General features: G+C 48.8%; 1 protein-coding gene across 5 annotated transcripts in view; it reads left to right on the plus strand.

The window, feature by feature from the left end:
* Positions 1-23,486, plus strand: part of myrf (myelin regulatory factor) — a 117,831-nt gene that overhangs the window by 61,005 nt on the left and 33,340 nt on the right. For 2 of the 5 annotated variants that reach the window (XM_071415628.1, XM_071415632.1), the window contains exons 6-12: positions 4,918-5,018; positions 6,776-6,911; positions 13,262-13,457; positions 13,724-13,800; positions 15,054-15,164; positions 15,677-15,776; positions 21,528-21,728. In XM_071415628.1, the coding sequence (XP_071271729.1) occupies positions 4,918-5,018; positions 6,776-6,911; positions 13,262-13,457; positions 13,724-13,800; positions 15,054-15,164; positions 15,677-15,776; positions 21,528-21,728 (922 nt within the window). The remainder of the gene's footprint in view (positions 1-4,917; positions 5,019-6,775; positions 6,912-13,261; positions 13,458-13,723; positions 13,801-15,053; positions 15,165-15,676; positions 15,777-21,527; positions 21,729-23,486) is intronic. The other 3 variants (XM_071415630.1, XM_071415629.1, XM_071415631.1) reach the window with 3 other exon arrangements.

A 23,486-nucleotide genomic window follows, 5' to 3' on the forward strand; every position in this document is an offset into this window, starting at 1 on the left:
GATGAAAGGAGGATGGGAGGGGGGAGGGAGGAGGGATGGAGGGAGGGAGGAAGGGAGGGAGGTAGGAATGAATTGCTTCACCATCTACTGCAGCAGGAGGAGGTGGTTCATGGAGGGAGGAATGGAGGGAGGAATGGATGGAGGAATGGAGGGAGGAATGGAGGGATGAATGGAGGGAGGAATGGAGGGAGGAATGGAGGGAGGAATGGAGGGAGGAATGGATGGAGGAATGGAGGGAGGAATGGATGGAGGAATGGAGGGATGAATGGAGGGAGGAATGGAGGGAGGAATGGATGGAGGAATGGATGGAGGAATGGATGGAGGAATGGATAGAGGAATGGATAGAGGAATGGATAGAGGAATGGATAGAGGAATGGATGGAGGAATGGATGGAGGAATGGAGGGATGAATGGAGGGAGGAATGGAGGGAGGAATGGAGGGAGGAATGGAGTGAGGAATGGATGGAGGAATGGAGGGATGAATGGAGGGAGGAATGGAGGGAGGAATGGATGGAGGAATGGATGGAGGAATGGATGGAGGAATGGATAGAGGAATGGATAGAGGAATGGATAGAGGAATGGATAGAGGAATGGATGGAGGAATGGATAGAGGAATGGATGGAGGAATGGATGGAGGAATGGAGGGATGAATGGAGGGAGGAATGGAGGGAGGAATGGATGGAGGAATGGAGGGAGGAATGGAGGGATGAATGGAGGGAGGAATGGAGGGAGGAATGGAGGGATGAATGGAGGGAGGAATGGATGGAGGGAGGAATGGAGGGAGGATGTCACGCCCTGGCCTTAGTATTCTTTGTTTTCTTTATTATTTTAGTTAGGTCAGGGTGTGACATGGGGAATGTTTGTGTTTTGTCTCGTTTTGGGTGGTTATATGGTAAAAGGCGGTGTTGGGTTTAGTGTATGGGTTTGTGTTGAGTGAATGTTTCTAGGTATGTCTATGGTTGCCTGAGTGGTTCTCAATCAGACACAGATGTCTTTCATTTGTCTCTGATTGGGAGCCATATTTAAGGCAGCCATAGGCATCATGCGTTTGTGGGTAATTGTCTATGTGTAGTGTTTGTGTCAGCACTATTTGTCTATATAGCTTCACGGTCGTCAGTTTGTTATTTTGTTAGTTTGTGTATAGTGTTCGTTTCGTGTTTTCTCTCTTCTAAATAAAAGAAGATGTATGTTTCACACGCTGCGCCTTGGTCCAATCTCTCACCGCAAGACGATCGTGACAGAATTACCCACCAACGCGGGACCAAGCAGCGTGTCGAGCGGCAACAGGAGCGATACACACAGGATTTATGGCAATGGGAGCAGGATCTGGGCTACACTACGTGGGAGGAGATCGACAGGTGGGCGATCGACCCAGGGCGAGTGCCGGAGCCCGCCTGGGATTCTCTGGCGCAGTGCGAGGAGGGATACCGGCGAATGGAGGCAGCACGAAGACGCGGTAGGAAGCCTGTGAGTCAGCCCAAACATTTTTGGGGAGGGGGGCTAAAAGGGAGTGTGGCGAAGTCAGGTAGGAGACCTGCGCCTACTCCCTGTACTTACCGTGGAGAGCGAGAGTACGGGCAGACACCGTGTTACGCAGTAGAGCGCATGGTGTCTCCTGTACGTGTTCATAGCCCGGTGCGGGTTATTCCACCTCCCCGCACTGGCAGGGCTAGATTGAGGAATGAGCCGGATGTCATGAAGCCGGCCCAACGCATCTGGTCACCAGTGCGTCTCCTCGGGCCGGCTTACATGGCACCAGCCTTACGCATGGTGTCCCCGGTTCGCCTACATAACCCGGTGCGGGTTATTCCACCTCCCCGCACTGGTCGGCCGACGGGGAGCATACAACCAGGTAAGGTTGGGCAGGCTCAGTGCTCAAGGGAGCCAGTACGCCTGCACGGTCCGGTATTTCCGGCGCCACCTCCCCGCCCCAGCCCAGTACAACCAGTGCCTACACCACGCACCAGGCTTCCTGTGTGTCCCCAGAGTCCTGTGCGTCCTGTTGCTGCTCTCCGCACTAGCCCTGAGATGCGTGTCCCCAGCCCGGTACCACCAGTACCGGCACCACGCACTAGGCCTAATGTGCGTCTCCAGGGTCCAGTATGCCCTGTTCCTTCTCCCCGCACTAGCCTGAAGGTGCGTGTCCTTAGCCCGGTACCTCCAGTTCCGGCACCACGCACCAGGCATACAGTGTGCCTCAGCCGGCCAGAGCTGCCAGTCTGCCAAGCACCGTCAGAGCCGCCCGTCTGCCAAGCACCGTCAGAGCCGCCCGTCTGCCAAGCACCGTCAGAGCCCCCCGTCTGCCAAGCACCGTCTGAGCCGCCCGTCTGCCAAGCACCGTCTGAGCCGCCCGTCTGCCAAGCACCGTCTGAGCCGCCCGCCAGACAGGATCAGCCAGAGCCGCCCGCCAGACAGGATCAGCCAGAGCCGCCCGCCAGACAGGATCAGCCAGAGCCGCCCGCCAGACAGGATCAGCCAGAACCGCCCGCCAGACAGGATCAGCCCGAGCCGTCCGCCAGACAGGATCAGCCCGAGCCGCCCGCCAGACAGGATCAGCCCGAGCCGCCCGCCAGACAGGATCAGCCAGAGCCGCCCGCCAGCCATGAGCAGCCAGAGCCGCCCGCCAGCCATGAGCAGCCAGAGCCGCCCGCCAGCCATGAGCAGCCAGAGTCGCCCGTCAGCCATGAGCAGCCAGAGTCGCCCGCCAGCCATGAGCAGCCAGAGTCGCCCGCCAGCCATGAGCAGCCAGAGTCGCCCGCCAGCCATGAGCAGCCAGAGTCGCCCGCCAGCCATGAGCAGCCAGAGTCGCCCGCCAGCCATGAGCAGCCAGAGCCTACCGCCAGCCATGAGCAGCCGGAGCCGCCAGTCAACCAGGATCTGCTGAATCCGCCAGTCAGCCAGGATCTACCAGAGACACCGAAGCGGATATTGACAATGGTGGAGTGGGGGCCATGTCCCGCACGCGAGCCGCCGCCATATTAAGGCCCACCCCGGACCCTCCCTTTCTGTGTCAGGTTTTGCGGCCGGAGTCCGCACCTTTTGGGGGGGGTACTGTCACGCCCTGGCCTTAGTATTCTTTGTTTTCTTTATTATTTTAGTTATGTCAGGGTGTGACATGGGGAATGTTTGTGTTTTGTCTCGTTTTGGGTGGTTATATGGTAAAGGGGGTGTTGGGTTTAGTGTATGGGTTTGTGTTGAGTGAATGTTTCTAGGTATGTCTATGGTTGCCTGAGTGGTTCTCAATCAGACACAGATGTCTTTCATTTGTCTCTGATTGGGAGCCATATTTAAGGCGGCCATAGGCATCATGCGTTTGTGGGTAATTGTCTATGTGTAGTGTTTGTGTCAGCACTATTTGTCTATATAGCTTCACGGTCGTCACTTTGTTATTTTGTTAGTTTGTGTATAGTGTTCGTTTCGTGTTTTCTCTCTTCTAAATAAAAGAAGATGTATGTTTCACACGCTGCGCCTTGGTCCAATCTCTCACCGCAAGACGATCGTGACAGAGGAATGGATGGAGGAATGGAGGGAGGAATGGAGGGAGGAATGGATGGAGGAATGGAGGGAGGAATGGAGGGAGGAATGGATGGAGGAATGGATGGAGGAATGGATAGAGGAATGGATAGAGGAATGGATGGAGGAATGGATAGAGGAATGGATAGAGGAATGGAGGGAGGAATGGAGGGAGGAATGGAGGGAGGAATGGATGGAGGAATGGATGGAGGAATGGAGGGAGGAATGGATAGAGGAATGGAGGGAGGAATGGAGGGAGGAATGGAGGGAGGAATGGAGGGAGGAATGGAGGGAGGAATGGAGGGAGGAATGGAGGGAGGAATGGATGGAGGAATGGATAGAGGAATGGATAGAGGAATGGATAGAGGAATGGATGGAGGAATGGATGGAGGAATGGATGGAGGAATGGATAGAGGAATGGATAGAGGAATGGAGGGAGGAATGGAGGGAGGAATGGATGGAGGAATGGATGGAGGAATGGATGGAGGGAGGAATGGATAGAGGAATGGATGGAGGAATGGATGGAGGAATGGATGGAGGAATGGAGGGAGGAATGGAGGGAGGAATGGAGGGAGGAGTGGATGGAGGAGTGGATGGAGGAATGGATAGAGGAATGGATAGAGGAATGGATAGAGGAATGGATGGAGGAATGGAGGGAGGAATGGAGGGAGGAATGGATGGAGGAATGGATGGAGGAATGGATAGAGGAATGGATAGAGGAATGGATAGAGGAATGGAGGGAGGAATGGAGGGAGGAATGGAGGGAGGAATGGATAGAGGAATGGATAGAGGAATGGATGGAGGAATGGAGGGAGGAATGGAGGGAGGAATAGAGGGAGGAATGGAGGGAGGAATGGATGGAGGAATGGATGGAGGAATGGATGGAGGAATGGATGGAGGAATGGATGGAGGAATGGATGGAGGAATGGAGGGAGGAATGGATGGAGGAATGGAGGGAGGAATGTAGGGAGGAATGGATGGAGGAATGGATGGAGGAATGGAGGGAGGAATGGAGGGAGGAATGGATGGAGGAATGGATGGAGGAATGGATGGAGGAATGGAGGGAGGAATGGAGGGAGGAATGTAGGGAGGAATGGAGGGAGGGATGGAGGGAGGAATGGAGGGAGGAATGGAGGGAGGAATGGAGGGAGGAATGGAGGGAGGAATGGATGGAATGGAGGGAGGAATGGAGGGAGGAATGGAGGGAGAGAAGTAGGAATGGAGGGAGGAATTTAGGCTGTAGGAGAGGGAAGGTGTGATCAGGAGAGAAAGCGATGAATGGTTTTCGGGAAGACCAGAGAGGGGTGCCCTCCATCTCGTGTTTCTGTTGATCGATCAATCTTGATCTCTGGATGAAAATGCTTACGTTCCGTACATGTGTTTGTGTTTATGTGTGTGTTTACAGTGGGATAGCAGTCCACCAGGCCAAGAAGAGGAAACATTCTGATGGTCCTAACGGCACACTCAACTCTCAGATCCTCACAGGTATCATCAAACAAGATCCAGGTAGGCAGGCATATCTTTGTCTGTCTCTCTCTCTCTTTCTTTCTCTCTGTCTCTCTCTCTCTCTTTCTTTCTCTCTGTCTCTCTGACCTTCTCGCTCTCTCTCTCTCTCTCTCTCTCTCTCTCTCTCTCTCTCTCTCTCTCTCTCTCTCTCTCTCTCTCTCTCTGACTGTCTTATTTTCTCTCTCTCTCTCTCTCTCTCTCTCTCTCACTCTCTCTCGCTCTCTCTCACTCTCTCTCGCTCTCTCTCGCTCTCTCTCTCTCTTTCCAAAATTACGCCATTCTTATATCCCAACATACTATCAAATGCATGCCCTCACACATTAATCCAAAAATACACCTTTAGGTATAAAACACACATACATACTCCTCTTCTGAAACATCAGGCCACAGTGGCCTCCCTCCACTCTTCCCTGTTCTGTTGCCTTGGCAACATGTTGGGAATTAAAGAAGAAAGTCACACAGTCTATGTATGCTCAAAACAATGTAATTGGTAAGCATTACCATTATAACCATTATAACCATTATAACCATTATAACCATTATAACCATCATAACCATCATAACCATTATAACCATTATAACCATTATAACCATCATAACATCATAACCATCATAACCATTATAACCATTATAACCATCATAACATCATAACATCATAACCATTATAACCATTATAACCATTATAACATCATAACATCATAACCATCATAACCATCATAACATCATAACATCATAACCATCATAACCATTATAACCATTATAACCATCATAACATCATAACATCATAACCATTATAACCATTATAACCATTATAACATCATAACATCATAACCATCATAACCATCATAACATCATAACATCATAACCATTATAACCATTATAACCATTATAACCATCATAACCATCATAACCATTATAACCATTATAACCATCATAACATCATAACCATCAGAACATCATAACCATCATAACATCATAACCATCATACCATTATAACCATCATATCATAACCATTATAACCATTATAACCATCATAACCATCATAACATCATAACATCATAACCATTATAACATCATAACCATATTATTATGATGTTATAATGGTTATGATGTTATGATGTTATGATGTTATGATGGTTATGATGATATGATGTTATGATGTTATGATGGTTATGATGGTTATAATGGTTATGATATGATGGTTATAATGGTATGATGTTATGATGTTATGATATGATGGTTATGATGGTATGATGTTATGATGGTTATGATGATGGTTATAATGTTATGATGTTATAATGGTTATGATGGTTATGATGTTATGATTTTATGATGGTTATGATGGTTATAATGGTTATAATGGTTATGATGTTATGATGTTATGATGGTTATGATGGTTATAATGGTTATAATGGTTATAATGGTTATAATGGTTATGATATGATGGTTATGATATGATGGTTATGATGTTATGATGTTATAATGTTATAATGTTATAATGGTTATGATGGTATGATGTTATGATGTCATGATGTTATGATGTCATGATGTTATGATATGATGGTTATGATGGTATGATGGTTGTGATGTTTATGTTTACCCATTACAGTATATAGATTTTTTTATCATTAATTACTCTCTGTTAGTCAGCACCTACAAACATTTTTGGGTTGTACATCAGCTCATGCTTTTATTTTGAATTAAATACATAACAATGTGCAGATTAACAAGTGATCTTGTGTTTCCCCCTTACCCAGTAGACATTGTTTCTGGCCCAGGGTTGATGGCGGATGCTGATAACTCCTACCTGGACCCGAGCTACCAGGGTATAAAATGGCAGCCGCACCAGCAGAACAAGTGGACGCCATTATATGACGTCAACTGCAAAGAGCTGTAGGTGTCTCTCTGCACGCTTAACTAGACTTAAACCCTTTTGCTCTTTGATTAATTCATAGGCTACCATATGTAAATTAATATGATATCTGTTTGTTTTCATGAGAAAAAAGATATTGACAAGGATATAATTTATACAGCAGAGAGAGAGAGAGAGAGAGAGAGAGAGAGAGAGAGAGAGAGAGAGAGAGAGAGAGAGAGAGAGAGAGAGAGAGAGAGAGAGAGAGAGAGAGAGAGAGAGAGAGAGAGAGAGAGAGAGAGAGAGAGAGAGAGAGAGAGAGAGAGAGAGAGAGAGAGAGAGAGAGAGAGAGAGAGAGATTCAGGAAGGAGAGGGGAGAACAGAATGATCCAGAGAAGGAACTTTTTAAAGATTCCTTGGAAGTGAGTGATGCGGGGGAGTGAGTAAGAGCAGGGTTTCGGTTACGAAAGAGTATGAGGGGAGGAGACGGAGGTAGATAACAAGGGAAGAGGAGGGGATGGAGGAGGGTGAAGAAAGAGAGGAGGGGAGGATAAATGTACTAACACCTACTTGTGGACATTGGTATGCCGAACTGGGAAGTCTGAGATTGAGGGATAAGCGGTGGGTGGTGTGTAGTGCATACCATTAGGTTATTGTCATCAACAGGTGGCTCATCTTAGCTGTTTCACTCACGTTTAAAATATAATCTTGATGAAATATATGGAGTATAACATGATTAGGAATACTCTTTATCCTCGTAAGTGGAGACTAAGGTCTTCAACATGACTCATAAACCATAGTGGAGTCTGTAAGGTCTTCAACATGACTCATAAACCATAGTGGAGTCTGTAAGGTCTTCAACATGACTCATAAACCATAGTGGAGTCTGTAAGGTCTTCAACATGACTCATAAACCATAGTGGAGTCTGTAAGGTCTTCAACATGACTCATAAACCATAGTGGAGTCTGTAAGGTCTTCAACATGACTCATAAACCATAGTGGAGTCTGTAAGGTCTTCAACATGACTCATAAACCATAGTGGAGTCTGTAAGGTCTTCAACATGACTCATAAACCATAGTGGAGTCTGTAAGGTCTTCAACATGACCCATAAACCATAGTGGAGTCTGTAAGGTCTTCAACATGACTCATAAACCATAGTGGAGTCTGTAAGGTCTTCAACATGACTCATAAACCATAGTGGAGTCTGTAAGGTCTTCAACATGACCCATAAACCATAGTGGAGTCTGTAAGGTCTTCAACATGACTCATAAACCATAGTGGAGTCTGTAAAGTCTTCAACATGACTCATAAACCATAGTGGAGTCTGTAAGGTCTTCAACATGACCCATAAACCATAGTGGAGTCTGTAAGGTCTTCAACATGACTCATAAACCATAGTGGAGTCTGTAAGGTCTTCAACATGGCTCATAAACCATAGTGGAGTCTGTAAGGTCTTCAACATGACCCATAATCCATAGTGGAGTCTGTAAGGTCTTCAACATGACTCATAAACCATAGTGGAGTCTGTAAGGTCTTCAACATGACTCATAAACCATAGTGGAGTCTGTAAGGTCTTCAACATGACTCATAAACCATAGTGGAGTCTGTAAGGTCTTCAACATGACTCATAAACCATAGTGGAGTCTGTAAGGTCTTCAACATGACTCATAAACCATAGTGGAGTCTGTAAGGTCTTCAACATGACTCATAAACCATAGTGGAGTCTGTAAGGTCTTCAACATGACTCATAAACCATAGTGGAGTCTGTAAGGTCTTCAACATGACTCATAAACCATAGTGGAGTCTGTAAGGTCTTCAACATGACTCATAAACCATAGTGGAGTCTGTAAGGTCTTCAACATGACTCATAAACCATAGTGGAGTCTGTAAGGTCTTCAACATGACTCATAAACCATAGTGGAGTCTGTAAGGTCTTCAACATGACTCATAAACCATAGTGGAGTCTGTAAGGTCTTCAACATGACTCATAAACGATAGTGGAGTCTGTAAGGTCTTCAACATGACTCATAAACCATAGTGGAGTCTGTAAGGTCTTCAACATGATTCATAAACCATAGTGGAGTCTGTAAGGTCTTCAACATGACTCATAAACCATAGTGGAGTCTGTAAGGTCTTCAACATGACTCATAAACCATAGTGGAGTCTGTAAGGTCTTCAACATGACTCATAAACCATAGTGGAGTCTGTAAGGTCTTCAACATGACTCATAAACCATAGTGGAGTCTATAAGGTCTTCAACATGACTCATAAACCACAGTGGAGTCTGTAAGGTCTTCAACATGACTCATAAACCATAGTGGAGTCTGTAAGGTCTTCAACATGACTCATAAACCATAGTGGAGTCTATAAGGTCTTCAACATGACTCATAAACCACAGTGGAGTCTGTAAGGTCTTCAACATGACCCATAAACCATAGTGGAGTCTGTAAGGTCTTCAACATGACTCATAAACCATAGTGGAGTCTGTAAGGTCTTCAACATGACTCATAAACCATAGTGGAGTCTGTAAGGTCTTCAACATGACTCATAAACCATAGTGGAGTCTGTAAGGTCTTCAACATGACTCATAAACCATAGTGGAGTCTGTAAGGTCTTCAACAATGCTAAGAGTGTGTATAGCTGTCATCAAGGCAAAGGGTGGCTATTTGAATAATCTCAAATATAAAATATATTTTGATTTGTTTAACACTTTTTGGTTACTACATGATTCCATATGTGTTATTTCATAGTTTTAATGTCTTCACTATTATTCTACAATGTAGAAAATAGTACAAATAAAGAAAAACCCTTGAATGAGTAGGTGTGTCCAAACTCTTGACCGGTAGTATATATGAACCTATTGACAAATCTATTGATGAATCTATTGATGAATCTATTGATGAATCTATTGATGAATCTATTGATGAACCTATTGATGAACCTATTGATGAATCTATTGATGAACCTATTGATGAACCTATTGATGAATCTATTGATGAACCTTTTGATGAACCTATTGATGAACCTATTGATTAACCTATTGATGAACCTATTGATGAATCTATTGATGAACCTATTGATGAACCTTTTGATGAGTCTATTGATGAACCTATTGATGAATCTATTGATGAATCTATTGATGAACATAATCTATTGAATAATCTATTGATGAACATATTGATGAACCTTTTGATGAATCTATTCAAATTAAATCAAATTTGATGAGTCGCGTCATAGTTTAGCAGGTGGTATGGTGTGTGTTTAGCAGGTGTTATGGTGTGTGTTTAGCAGGTGTTATGGTGTGTGTTTAGCAGGTGTTATGGTGTGTGTTTAGCAGGTGTTATGGTGTGTGTTTAGCAGATGTTATGGTGTGTGTTTAGCAGGTGTTATGGTGTGTGTTTAGCAGATGTTATGGTGTGTGTTTAGCAGGTGTTATGGTGTGTGTTTAGCAGGTGTTATGGTGTGTGCAGTAAATGTCAACAAGTAAACAATAATACTAAAATGTATGATCTAACATTTAGCACAGCAGTAGATATATAAATAGTATGTACACATTATATAAGTGACCAGTGTACATAGGGCAGCAGTCCCTAAGGTGCAAGGTAGAATACTCAGGGCAGGATACTGGGAAGAGGGCAGGGTACTGGGCAGAGGGCAGGGTACTGGGCAGAGGGCAGGGTACTGGGCAGAGGGCAGGGTACTGGGCAGAGGGCAGGGTACTGGGCAGAGGGCAGGGTACTGGGCAGTGTACTGGGCAGAGGGCAGGGTACTGGGCAGAGGGCAGGGTACTGGGCAGAGGGCAGGATACTGGGCAGAGGGCAGGGTACTGGGCAGAGGGCAGGGTACTGGGCAGTGTACTGGGCAGAGGGCAGGGTACTGGGCAGAGGGCAGGGTACTGGGCAGAGGGCAGGATACTGGGCAGAGGGCAGGGTACTGGGCAGAGGGCAGGATACTGGGCAGAGGGCAGGGTACTGGGCAGAGGGCAGGATACTGGGCAGAGGGCAGGATACTGGGCAGAGGGCAGGGTACTGGGCAGAGGGCAGGGTACTGGGCAGAGGGCAGGGTACTGGGCAGAGGGCAGGGTACTGGGCAGAGGGCAGGGTACTGGGCAGAGGGCAGGATACTGGGCAGAGGGCAGGGTACTGGGCAGAGGGAAGGGTACTGGGCAGAGGGCAGGGTACTGGGCAGAGGGCAGGGTACTGGGCAGAGGGCAGGGTACTGGGCAGAGAGCAGGGTACTGGGCAGAGGGCAGGGTACTGGGCAGAGGGCAGGATACTGGGCAGAGGGCAGGGTACTGGGCAGTGTACTGGGCAGAGGGCAGGGTACTGGGCAGAGGGCAGGGTACTGGGCAGAGGGCAGGATACTGGGCAGAGGGCAGGGTACTGGGCAGAGGGCAGGGTACTGGGCAGAGGGCAGGATACTGGGCAGAGGGCAGGGTACTGGGCAGTGTACTGGGCAGAGGGCAGAGTACTGGGCAGAGGGCAGGGTACTGGGCAGAAGGCAGGATACTGGGCAGAGGGCAGGGTACTGGGCAGAGGGCAGGGTACTGGGCAGAGGCCAGGGTACTGGGCAGAGGCCAGGGTACTGGGCAGAGGGCAGGATACTGGGCAGAGGGCAGGGTACTGGGCAGAGGGCAGGGTACTGGGCAGAGGGCAGGGTACTGGGCAGAGGGCAGGGTACTGGGCAGAGGGCAGGGTACTGGGCAGAGGGCAGGGTACTGGGCAGAGGGCAGGGTACTGGGCAGAGGGCAGGGTACTGGGCAGAGGGCAGGGTACTGGGCAGAGGGCAGGATACTCGGCAGAGGGCAGGGTACTGGGCAGAGGGCAGGGTACTGGGCAGAGGGCAGGGTACTGGGCAGAGGGCAGGGTACTGGGCAGAGGGCAGGGTACTGGGCAGAGAGCAGGGTACTGGGCAGAGGGCAGGGTACTGGGCAGAGGGCAGGGTACTGGGCAGAGGGCAGGGTACTGGGCAGAGGGCAGGGTACTGGGCAGAGGGCAGGGTACTGGGCAGAGGGCAGGGTACTGGGCAGAGGGCAGGGTACTGGGCAGAGGGCAGGGTACTGGGCAGAGGGCAGGGTACTGGGCAGAGGGCAGGGTACTGGGCATAGGGCAAGGTACTGGGCAGAGGGCAGGGTACTGGGCAGAGGGAAGGGTACTGGGCAGAGGGCAGGGTACTGGGCAGAGGGCAGGGTACTGGGCAGAGGGCAGGGTACTGGGCAGAGGGCAGGATACTGGGCAGAGGGCAGGGTACTGGGCATAGGGCAGGATACTGGGCAGAGGGCAGGGTACTGGGCATAGCGCAGGGTACTGGGCAGAGGGCAGGGTACTGGGCAGAGGGCAGGGTACTGGGCAGAGGGCAGGGTACTGGGCAGAGGGCAGGGTACTGGGCAGAGGGCAGGGTACTGGGCAGAGGGCAGGGTACTGGGCAGAGGTCCTTGATAATCGATGAACCTATGTGAACCTTGCCTCTAGCCAATCAGGAGTATCAAAGCCAATGACACATTTTCAGAACACCACTTTACCCGGGTGTGTTCTGGCTCTTGCTCAACCCATCGTTTTATTGGACCAATCAGAATGGTTAGAATGTGTTTGTGTTCTAGAAATCGTCAGGGAGGTTCTCAGATCCAGACTCATTGAGTAGAAGAATCTAACATCTGTTGGCCGGAGCAAAGAGTTCGGGTAGCCAGGCAGATGTGAACCAATCCCTTTTACACAGACCTCTTTTTTCATTCACTCCTCCATATTTAACTCAAGGACTGCGAGTACAAAGATAGAGAACGTACAGTATGAACAGTATGATGAACTTCTATGAAAATATTGACAAACCCTTATAGAATTTTCTGTCCATCCATCTCTCCCTCTCTCCATCTCTCCCTCTCTCCATCTCTCCCTCTCTCCCTCTCTCCATCTCTCCCTCTGTCCATCTCTCCCTCTGTCCATCCATCTCTCCCTCTGTCCATCCATCTCTCCCTCTGTCCATCCATCTCTCCCTCTCTCCATCTCTCCCTCTCTCCATCTCTCCCTCTCTCCATCTCTCCCTCTTTCCACCTCTCCCTCTTTCCATCTCTCCCTCTGTCCATCTCTCCCTCTCTCCATCTCTCCCTCTCTCCATCTCCCCCTCTCTCCATCTCCCCCTCTTTCCATCTCTCCCTCTGTCCATCTCTCCCTCTCTCCCTCCCTCCCTCCCTCCCTCCCTCCCTCCCTCCCTCCCTCCCTCCCTCCCTCCCTCCCTCTGTCCATCTCCCCCTCCCTCCCTCCCTCCCTCCATCTCTCCCTCTGTCCATCTCTCCCTCCCTCCCTCCCTCCCTCCCTCCCTCCCTCCCTCCCTCCCTCCCTCCCTCCCTCCCTCTGTCCATCTCCCACTCCCTCCCTCCCTCCCTCCCTCTCTAGTCCAATGCTCACCTATCGAGTCGACGCAGATAAAGGCTTTAACTTTTCCCTGGCGGACGACGCCTTCGTCTGTCAGAAGAAAAATCACTTCCAGGTCACCGTGTACTGCGGCATGCTGGGAGATCCCAAGTACATCAAGACCAGCGATGGCCTCCAGCCAATCGACTGCTTCTATCTCAAACTCAACGGGGTTAAGGTGAGGGAGGTGATCCAGTTTGTGAATGCCTAATCATCCCCTAGCCTTTACCTTCTCGCTGACGTCCTTCCTATAGCTGTAAGATAATTGGATAGGTTTTAGACAAAATGGTGATTGGTTCAGCTTGCCTTCGGGTTAGCAAGGGGGAGTTTTGGCCACCTATCCAATCCCTTCAGAGCTACAGGAGGAAGGGCCCAGGGATTGATTTAATGTAATGCTACTTTCTTCCATCAACTGACCGAACCCTCTCCTGTGTTGTCTCCCAGCTGGAAGCCATGAACCAGTCCATCAACGTGGAGCAGTCCCAGTCAGACCGCAGCAAGAGACCCTTCAAACCAGTACTGTGAGTAGAGAGACCCTTCAAACCAGTACTGTGAGTAGAGACCCTTCAAACCAGTACTGTAAGTAGAGAGACCCTTCAAACCAGTACTGTGAGTAGAGACCCTTCAAACCAGTACTGTGAGTAGAGACCCTTCAAACCAGTACTGTGAGTAGAGACCCTTCAAACCAGTACTGTGAGTAGAGACCCTTCAAACCAGTACTGTGAGTAGAGACCCTTCAAACCAGTACTGTGAGTAGAGACCCTTCAAACCAGTACTGTGAGTAGAGAGACCCTTCAAACCAGTACTGTGAGTAGAGACCCTTCAAACCAGTACTGTGAGTAGAGAGACCCTTCAAACCAGTACTGTGAGTAGAGACCCTTCAAACCAGTACTGTGAGTAGAGACCCTTCAAACCAGTACTGTGAGTAGAGACCCTTCAAACCAGTACTGTGAGTAGAGACCCTTCAAACCAGTACTGTGAGTAGAGACCCTTCAAACCAGTACTGTGAGTAGAGACCCTTCAAACCAGTACTGTGAGTAGAGACCCTTCAAACCAGTACTGTGAGTAGAGACCCTTCAAACCAGTACTGTGAGTAGAGACCCTTGAAACCAGTACTGTGAGTCTCAGTCTTCTGATTTGTGTATTAGTTAGAGAATGATTGTGATCCCTCTTGTTAAGAGCATCTGCTAAATTACTCAGATGTAAATAGGTCCATCACAGAGGGAGGTAAATACTCTATCTCAGGGGTTAAGGCAAGTAGACAAGGTGAATACTCTATCTCAGGGGTTAAGGCAGGTAGACAAGGTGAATACTCTATCTCAGGGGTTAAGGCAGGTAGACAAGGTGAATACTCTATCTCAGGGGTTAAGGCAGGTAGACAAGGTGAATACTCTATCTCAGGGGTTAAGGCAGGTAGACAAGGTGAATACTCTATCTCAGGGGTTAAGGCAGGTAGACAAGGTGAATACTCTATCTCAGGGGTTAAGGCAGGTAGACAAGGTGAATACTCTATCTCAGGGGTTAAGGCAGGTAGACAAGGTAAATACTCTATCTCAGGGGTTCAGGCAGGTAGACAAGGTAAATACTCTATCTCAGGGGTTAAGGCAGGTAGACAAGGTGAATACTCTATCTTAGGGGTTCAGGCAGGTAGACAAGGTAAATACTCTATCTCAGGGGTTAAGGCAGGTAGACAAGGTAAATACTATATATAAAGGGTTAAGTGGAAAAGGTATACTGCATATAAAGTGTTAAAGTGTCATGTGTGTGTTTTCAGGGTGACACTGCCCCCGGAGCAGGTTACCAAGGTAACAGTGGGACGACTACACTTCAGCGAGACCACAGCCAATAACATGAGGAAGAAAGGCAAACCCAACCCTGATCAGAGGTACTACAGCATACAGCAATACCAGTGCTATATCGGCAATATAGTCACAGCTAAAGGGCCAGGTAGCCTAGTGGTTAGAGTGGAGGGGCGGCAGGTAGCCTAGTGGTTAGAGTGGAGGGGCGGCAGGTAGCCTCGTGGTTAGAGTGTTGGACTAGTAACTGAAAGGTTGCCTGATCAAATCCCCGAGTTGACGAGGTAAAAATCTGTCGTTCTGCCCCTGAACAAGGCAGTTAACCCACTGTTCCTTGGTAGGCCGTTATTGGAAGAAAAAATAATTTGTTCTTAACTGTCTTGAGATGGAGAGAGGGAGAGATGGACAGAGGGAGAGATGGAAAGATGGAGAGATGGATGGACAGAGAATTCTAAGTTAAAAATCTGTGATCGAACAATCCCCTTGTTGTTTGAATCGCAGATTGCCCCTTTAAAGTGTGTTTACTTTACTTTTTGGCAGTCAAATACATGTAATGGAAATACAAAGACACAAATCTGTGATGAATTGTTTTGCTCCATAGGTACTTCATGTTGGTGGTGGCGTTGCAGGCCCAGGCCCACAGTCAGAGCTTCACGGTGGCCGCGCAGGCCTCCGAGAGGATCATCATCAGGGTAACCTCTGTCAGTCTGGCCGTGTCTGTCTGACCGTCCTCCTCTGATCTATCTCAATAACCTCTGTCAGTCTGGCCGTGTCTGTCTGACCGTCCTCCTCTGATCTACCTCAATAACCTCTGTCAGTCTGGCCGTGTCTGTCTGACCGTCCTCCTCTGATCTATCTCAATAACCTCTGTCAGTCTGGCCGTGTCTGTCTGACCGTCCTCCTCTGATCTACCTCAATAACATCTGTCAGTCTGGCCGTGTCTGTCCTCTTCTGATCTACCTCAGTATTTACCTAGCAGGAAATAAACTGAAATTGTGCTCATGATTCCAAAATTATTAGTATTCCAAAATACTGAATGTAAATGTAAAGAGACCCAACCCTGATACCCATCTGTCTACATCTGTTATGGTCTATATTCTTTATTCTGTAAATATAATAAGAAATCACGGTTTTTAGATCTATATTGAGGCTCTTACAGCATCCATGCAGAACAGCTTGTTTAGGAAGCTACTCGGTGGAGTACTAAGCACTGCAAACGGAAGAGGAAGCTACTCGGTGGAGTACTAAGCACTGCAAACGGAAGAGGAAGCTACTCGGTGGAGTACTAAGCACTGCAAACGGAAGAGGAAACTACACGGTGGAGTACTAAGCACTGCAAACGGAAGAGGAAGCTACTCGGTGGAGAACTAAGCACTGCAAACGGAAGAGGAAGCTACTCGGTGGAGTACTAAGCACTGCAAACGGAAGAGGAAGCTACTCGGTGGAGAACTAAGCACTGCAAACGGAAGAGGAAGCTACTCGGTGGAGAACTAAGCACTGCAAACGGAAGAGGAAGCTACTCGGTGGAGTACTAAGCACTGCAAACGGAAGAGGAAGCTACTCGGTGGAGTACTAAGCACTGCAAACGGAAGAGGAAACTACACGGTGGAGTACTAAGCACTGCAAACGGAAGAGGAAGCTACTCGGTGGAGAACTAAGCACTGCAAACGGAAGAGGAAGCTACTCGGTGGAGTACTAAGCACTGCAAACGGAAGAGGAAGCTACTCGGTGGAGTACTAAGCACTGCAAACGGAAGAGGAAGCTACTCGGTGGAGAACTAAGCACTGCAAACGGAAGAGGAAGCTACTCGGTGGAGAACTAAGCACTGCAAACGGAAGAGGAAGCTACTCGGTGGAGAACTAAGCACTGCAAACGGAAGAGGAAGCTACTCGGTGGAGAACTAAGCACTGCAAACGGAAGAGGAAGCTACTCGGTGGAGAACTAAGCACTGCAAACGGAAGAGGAAGCTACTCGGTGGAGAACTAAGCACTGCAAACGGAAGAGGAAGCTACTCGGTGGAGAACTAAGCACTGCAAACGGAAGAGGAAGCTACTCGGTGGAGAACTAAGCACTGCAAACGGAAGAGGAAGCTACTCGGTGGAGAACTAAGCACTGCAAACGGAAGAGGAAGCTACTCGGTGGAGAACTAAGCACTGCAAACGGAAGAGGAATCTACTCGGTGGAGAACTAAGCACTGCAAACGGAAGAGGAAGCTACTCGGTGGAGAACTAAGCACTGCAAACGGAAGAGGAAGCTACTCGGTGGAGAACTAAGCACTGCAAACGGAAGAGGAAGCTACTCGGTGGAGAACTAAGCACTGCAAACGGAAGAGGAAGCTACTCGGTGGAGAACTAAGCACTGCAAACGGAAGAGGAAGCTACTCGGTGGAGAACTAAGCACTGCAAACGGAAGAGGAAGCTACTCGGTGGAGAACTAAGCACTGCAAACGGAAGAGGAAGCTACTCGGTGGAGAACTAAGCACTGCAAACGGAAGAGGAAGCTACTCGGTGGAGAACTAAGCACTGCAAACGGAAGAGGAAGCTACTCGGTGGAGAACTAAGCACTGCAAACGGAAGAGGAAGCTACTCGGTGGAGAACTAAGCACTGCAAACGGAAGAGGAATCTACTCGGTGGAGAACTAAGCACTGCAAACGGAAGAGGAAGCTACTCGGTGGAGAACTAAGCACTGCAAACGGAAGAGGAATCTACTCGGTGGAGAACTAAGCACTGCCAACGGAAGAGGAAGCTACTCGGTGGAGAACTAAGCACTGCCAACGGAAGAGGAAGCTACTCGGTGGAGAACTAAGCACTGCAAACGGAAGAGGAAGCTACTCGGTGGAGAACTAAGCACTGCAAACGGAAGAGGAAGCTACTCGGTGGAGAACTAAGCACTGCAAACGGAAGAGGAAGCTACTCGGTGGAGTACTAAGCACTGCAAACGGAAGAGGAATCTACTCGGTGGAGAACTAAGCACTGCAAACGGAAGAGGAAGCTACTCGGTGGAGAACTAAGCACTGCAAACGGAAGAGGAAGCTACTCGGTGGAGAACTAAGCACTGCAAACGGAAGAGGAAGCTACTCGGTGGAGTACTAAGCACTGCAAACGGAAGAGGAAGCTACTCGGTGGAGAACTAAGCACTGCAAACGGAAGAGGAAGCTACTCGGTGGAGAACTAAGCACTGCAAACGGAAGAGGAAGCTACTCGGTGGAGAACTAAGCACTGCAAACGGAAGAGGAAGCTACTCGGTGGAGAACTAAGCACTGCAAACGGAAGAGGAAGCTACTCGGTGGAGAACTAAGCACTGCAAACGGAAGAGGAAGCTACTCGGTGGAGAACTAAGCACTGCAAACGGAAGAGGAAGCTACTCGGTGGAGAACTAAGCACTGCAAACGGAAGAGGAAGCTACTCGGTGGAGAACTAAGCACTGCAAACGGAAGAGGAAGCTACTCGGTGGAGAACTAAGCACTGCAAACGGAAGAGGAAGCTACTCGGTGGAGAACTAAGCACTGCAAACGGAAGAGGAAGCTACTCGGTGGAGAACTAAGCACTGCAAACGGAAGAGGAAGCTACTCGGTGGAGAACTAAGCACTGCAAACGGAAGAGGAAGCTACTCGGTGGAGAACTAAGCACTGCAAACGGAAGAGGAAGCTACTCGGTGGAGAACTAAGCACTGCAAACGGAAGAGGAAGCTACTCGGTGGAGAACTAAGCACTGCAAACGGAAGAGGAAGCTACTCGGTGGAGAACTAAGCACTGCAAACGGAAGAGGAAGCTACTCGGTGGAGAACTAAGCACTGCAAACGGAAGAGGAAGCTACTCGGTGGAGAACTAAGCACTGCAAACGGAAGAGGAAGCTACTCGGTGGAGAACTAAGCACTGCAAACGGAAGAGGAAGCTACTCGGTGGAGAACTAAGCACTGCAAACGGAAGAGGAAGCTACTCGGTGGAGAACTAAGCACTGCAAACGGAAGAGGAAGCTACTCGGTGGAGAACTAAGCACTGCAAACGGAAGAGGAAGCTACTCGGTGGAGAACTAAGCACTGCAAACGGAAGAGGAAGCTACTCGGTGGAGTAACTAAGCACTGCAAACGGAAGAGGAAGCTACTCGGTGGAGAACTAAGCACTGCAAACGGAAGAGGAAGCTACTCGGTGGAGAACTAAGCACTGCAAACGGAAGAGGAAGCTACTCGGTGGAGAACTAAGCACTGCAAACGGAAGAGGAAGCTACTCGGTGGAGAACTAAGCACTGCAAACGGAAGAGGAAGCTACTCGGTGGAGAACTAAGCACTGCAAACGGAAGAGGAAGCTACTCGGTGGAGAACTAAGCACTGCAAACGGAAGAGGAAGCTACTCGGTGGAGAACTAAGCACTGCAAACGGAAGAGGAAGCTACTCGGTGGAGTACTAAGCACTGCAAACGGAAGAGGAAGCTACTCGGTGGAGAACTAAGCACTGCAAACGGAAGAGGAAGCTACTCGGTGGAGAACTAAGCACTGCAAACGGAAGAGGAAGCTACTCGGTGGAGAACTAAGCACTGCAAACGGAAGAGGAAGCTACTCGGTGGAGAACTAAGCACTGCAAACGGAAGAGGAAGCTACTCGGTGGAGAACTAAGCACTGCAAACGGAAGAGGAAGCTACTCGGTGGAGAACTAAGCACTGCAAACGGAAGAGGAAGCTACTCGGTGGAGAACTAAGCACTGCAAACGGAAGAGGAAGCTACTCGGTGGAGAACTAAGCACTGCAAACGGAAGAGGAAGCTACTCGGTGGAGAACTAAGCACTGCAAACGGAAGAGGAAGCTACTCGGTGGAGAACTAAGCACTGCAAACGGAAGAGGAATCTACTCGGTGGAGTACTAAGCACTGCAAACGGAAGAGGAAGCTACTCGGCGGAGTACTAAGCACTGCAAACGGAAGAGGAAGCTACTCGGTGGAGTACTAAGCACTGCAAACGGAAGAGGAAGCTACTCGGTGGAGAACTAAGCACTGCAAACGGAAGAGGAAGCTACTCGGTGGAGAACTAAGCACTGCAAACGGAAGAGGAAGCTACTCGGTGGAGAACTAAGCACTGCAAACGGAAGAGGAAGCTACTCGGTGGAGAACTAAGCACTGCAAACGGAAGAGGAAGCTACTCGGTGGAGAACTAAGCACTGCAAACGGAAGAGGAATCTACTCGGTGGAGTACTAAGCACTGCAAACGGAAGAGGAAGCTACTCGGCGGAGTACTAAGCACTGCAAACGGAAGAGGAAGCTACTCGGTGGAGTACTAAGCACTGCAAACGGAAGAGGAAGCTACTCGGTGGAGAACTAAGCACTGCAAACGGAAGAGGAAGCTACTCGGTGGAGAACTAAGCACTGCAAACGGAAGAGGAAGCTACTCGGTGGAGAACTAAGCACTGCAAACGGAAGAGGAAGCTACTCGGTGGAGAACTAAGCACTGCAAACGGAAGAGGAAGCTACTCGGTGGAGAACTAAGCACTGCAAACGGAAGAGGAAGCTACTCGGTGGAGAACTAAGCACTGCAAACGGAAGAGGAAGCTACTCGGTGGAGAACTAAGCACTGCAAACGGAAGAGGAAGCTACTCGGTGGAGAACTAAGCACTGCAAACGGAAGAGGAAGCTACTCGGTGGAGAACTAAGCACTGCAAACGGAAGAGGAAGCTACTCGGCGGAGTACTAAGCACTGCAAACGGAAGAGGAAGCTACTCGGCGGAGTACTAAGCACTGCAAACGGAAGAGGAAGCTACTCGGTGGAGTACTAAGCACTGCAAACGGAAGAGGAAGCTACTCGGTGGAGAACTAAGCACTGCAAACGGAAGAGGAAGCTACTCGGTGGAGAACTAAGCACTGCAAACGGAAGAGGAAGCTACTCGGTGGAGAACTAAGCACTGCAAACGGAAGAGGAAGCTACTCGGTGGAGAACTAAGCACTGCAAACGGAAGAGGAAGCTACTCGGTGGAGAACTAAGCACTGCAAACGGAAGAGGAAGCTACTCGGTGGAGAACTAAGCACTGCAAACGGAAGAGGAAGCTACTCGGTGGAGAACTAAGCACTGCAAACGGAAGAGGAAGCTACTCGGTGGAGAACTAAGCACTGCAAACGGAAGAGGAAGCTACTCGGTGGAGAACTAAGCACTGCAAACGGAAGAGGAAGCTACTCGGTGGAGAACTAAGCACTGCAAACGGAAGAGGAAGCTACTCGGTGGAGAACTAAGCACTGCAAACGGAAGAGGAATCTACTCGGTGGAGTACTAAGCACTGCAAACGGAAGAGGAAGCTACTCGGTGTAGAACTAAGCACTGCAAACGGAAGAGGAAGCTACTCGGTGGAGAACTAAGCACTGCAAACGGAAGAGGAATCCAGGATCTGTAATTACATTTGTAACTCAAATCATCTTTTACAGCTCCCCTCAACTCTAAATATCTGTGTGTTGTCTGCCCCGCTCTGTGTTTCCAGGCGTCTAACCCCGGTCAGTTTGAGAGTGACAGTGAGGTGTTGTGGCAGCGAGGCCAGCTACCTGACTCAGTGTACCACCACGGCCGGGTCGGCATCAACACCGACCGGCCAGACGAGGCCATGGTCATCCACGGCAACCTGAAGGTGATGGGGTCACTGGTGCACCCCTCCGATATACGGGCTAAAGAGAACGTCCACGAGGTGAGGGGGGTGTATGTGGTGTGTGCTCTGCATGTGTTTGTGTAGTTGTGAAAATGCGTGCTCGATCATGATCCAAATAATCCCTGAGAGAATTGGTTTTTATTTGTGCTATAAAATATTACAATAAATCACAACATGTTATATTCTGTCTTCTGTTCATTGTCCTGAAACCATACAGCCATCGAACTGTAGCTATATGTTCTGTATGTTCTGTTTGTTCTGTATGTTCTGTATGTTCTGTATGTTCTGTATGTTCTGTATGTTCTATATGTTCTGTATGTTCTGTATGTTCTGTATGTTCTGTATGTTCTGTGTGTTCTGTGTGTTCTGTATGTTCTATGTGTTCTGTGTGTTCTGTATGTTCTATATATTCTGTATGTTCTGTATGTTCTATATATTCTGTGTGTTCTATATGTTCTGTGTGTTCTATATGTTCTGTATATTCTGTATGTTCTATGTGTTCTGTGTGTTCTATATGTTCTGTATGTTCTATATGTTCTGTGTGTTCTATATGTTCTGTATATTCTGTATGTTCTGTATGTTCTATATGTTCTATATGTTCTGTGTGTTCTATATGTTCTATATGTTCTGTATGTTCTGTATGTTCTATATGTTCTATATGTTCTGTATGTTCTGTATGTTCTGTATATTCTGTATGTTCTGTATGTTCTATATGTTCTATATGTTCTGTGTGTTCTATATGTTCTGTATATTCTGTATGTTCTGTGTGTTCTATATGTTCTGTGTGTTCTATATGTTCTGTATTTACATTTTACATTTACATTTAAGTCATTTAGCAGACGCTCTTATCCAGAGCGACTTACAAATTGGTGCATTCACCTTATGACATCCAGTGGAACAACCACTTTACAATAGTGCATCTAAATCTTTTAAGGGGGGGGGGGGGTCAGAAGGATTACTTTATCCTATCCTAGGTATTCCTTGAAGAGGTGGGGTTTCAGGTGTCTCCGGAAGGTGGTGATTGACTCCGCTGTCCTGGCGTCGTGAGGGAGTTTGTTCCACCATTGGGGTGCCAGAGCAGCGAACAGTTTTGACTGGGCTGAGCGGGAACTGTACTTCCTCAGTGGTAGGGAGGCGAGCAGGCCAGAGGTGGATGAACGCAGTGCCCTTGTTTGGGTTTAGGGCCTGATCAGAGCCTGAAGGTACTGAGGTGCCGTTCCCCTCACAGCTCCGTAGGCAAGCACCATGGTCTTGTAGCGGATGCGAGCTTCAACTGGAAGCCAGTGGAGAGAGCGGAGGAGCGGGGTGACGTGAGAGAACTTGGGAAGGTTGAACACCAGACGGGCTGCGGCGTTCTGGATGAGTTGTAGGGGTTTAATGGCACAGGCAGGGAGCCCAGCCAACAGCGAGTTGCAGTAATCCAGACGGGAGATGACAAGTGCCTGGATTAGGACCTGCGCCGCTTCCTGTGTGAGGCAGGGTCGTACTCTGCGGATGTTGTAGAGCATGAACCTACAGGAACGGGCCACCGCCTTGATGTTAGTTGAGAACGACAGGGTGTTGTCCAGGATCACGCCAAGGTTCTTAGCGCTCTGGGAGGAGGACACAATGGAGTTGTCAACCGTGATGGCGAGATCATGGAACGGGCAGTCCTTCCCCGGGAGGAAGAGCAGCTCCGTCTTGCCGAGGTTCAGCTTGAGGTGGTGGTCCGTCATCCACACTGATATGTCTGCCAGACATGCAGAGATGCGATTCGCCACCTGGTCATCAGAAGGGGGAAAGGAGAAGATTAATTGT

This window comes from Salvelinus alpinus, chromosome 9 (assembly GCF_045679555.1).
Source record: "Salvelinus alpinus chromosome 9, SLU_Salpinus.1, whole genome shotgun sequence".
NCBI classification, from domain to species: Eukaryota; Metazoa; Chordata; class Actinopteri; order Salmoniformes; family Salmonidae; genus Salvelinus; species Salvelinus alpinus.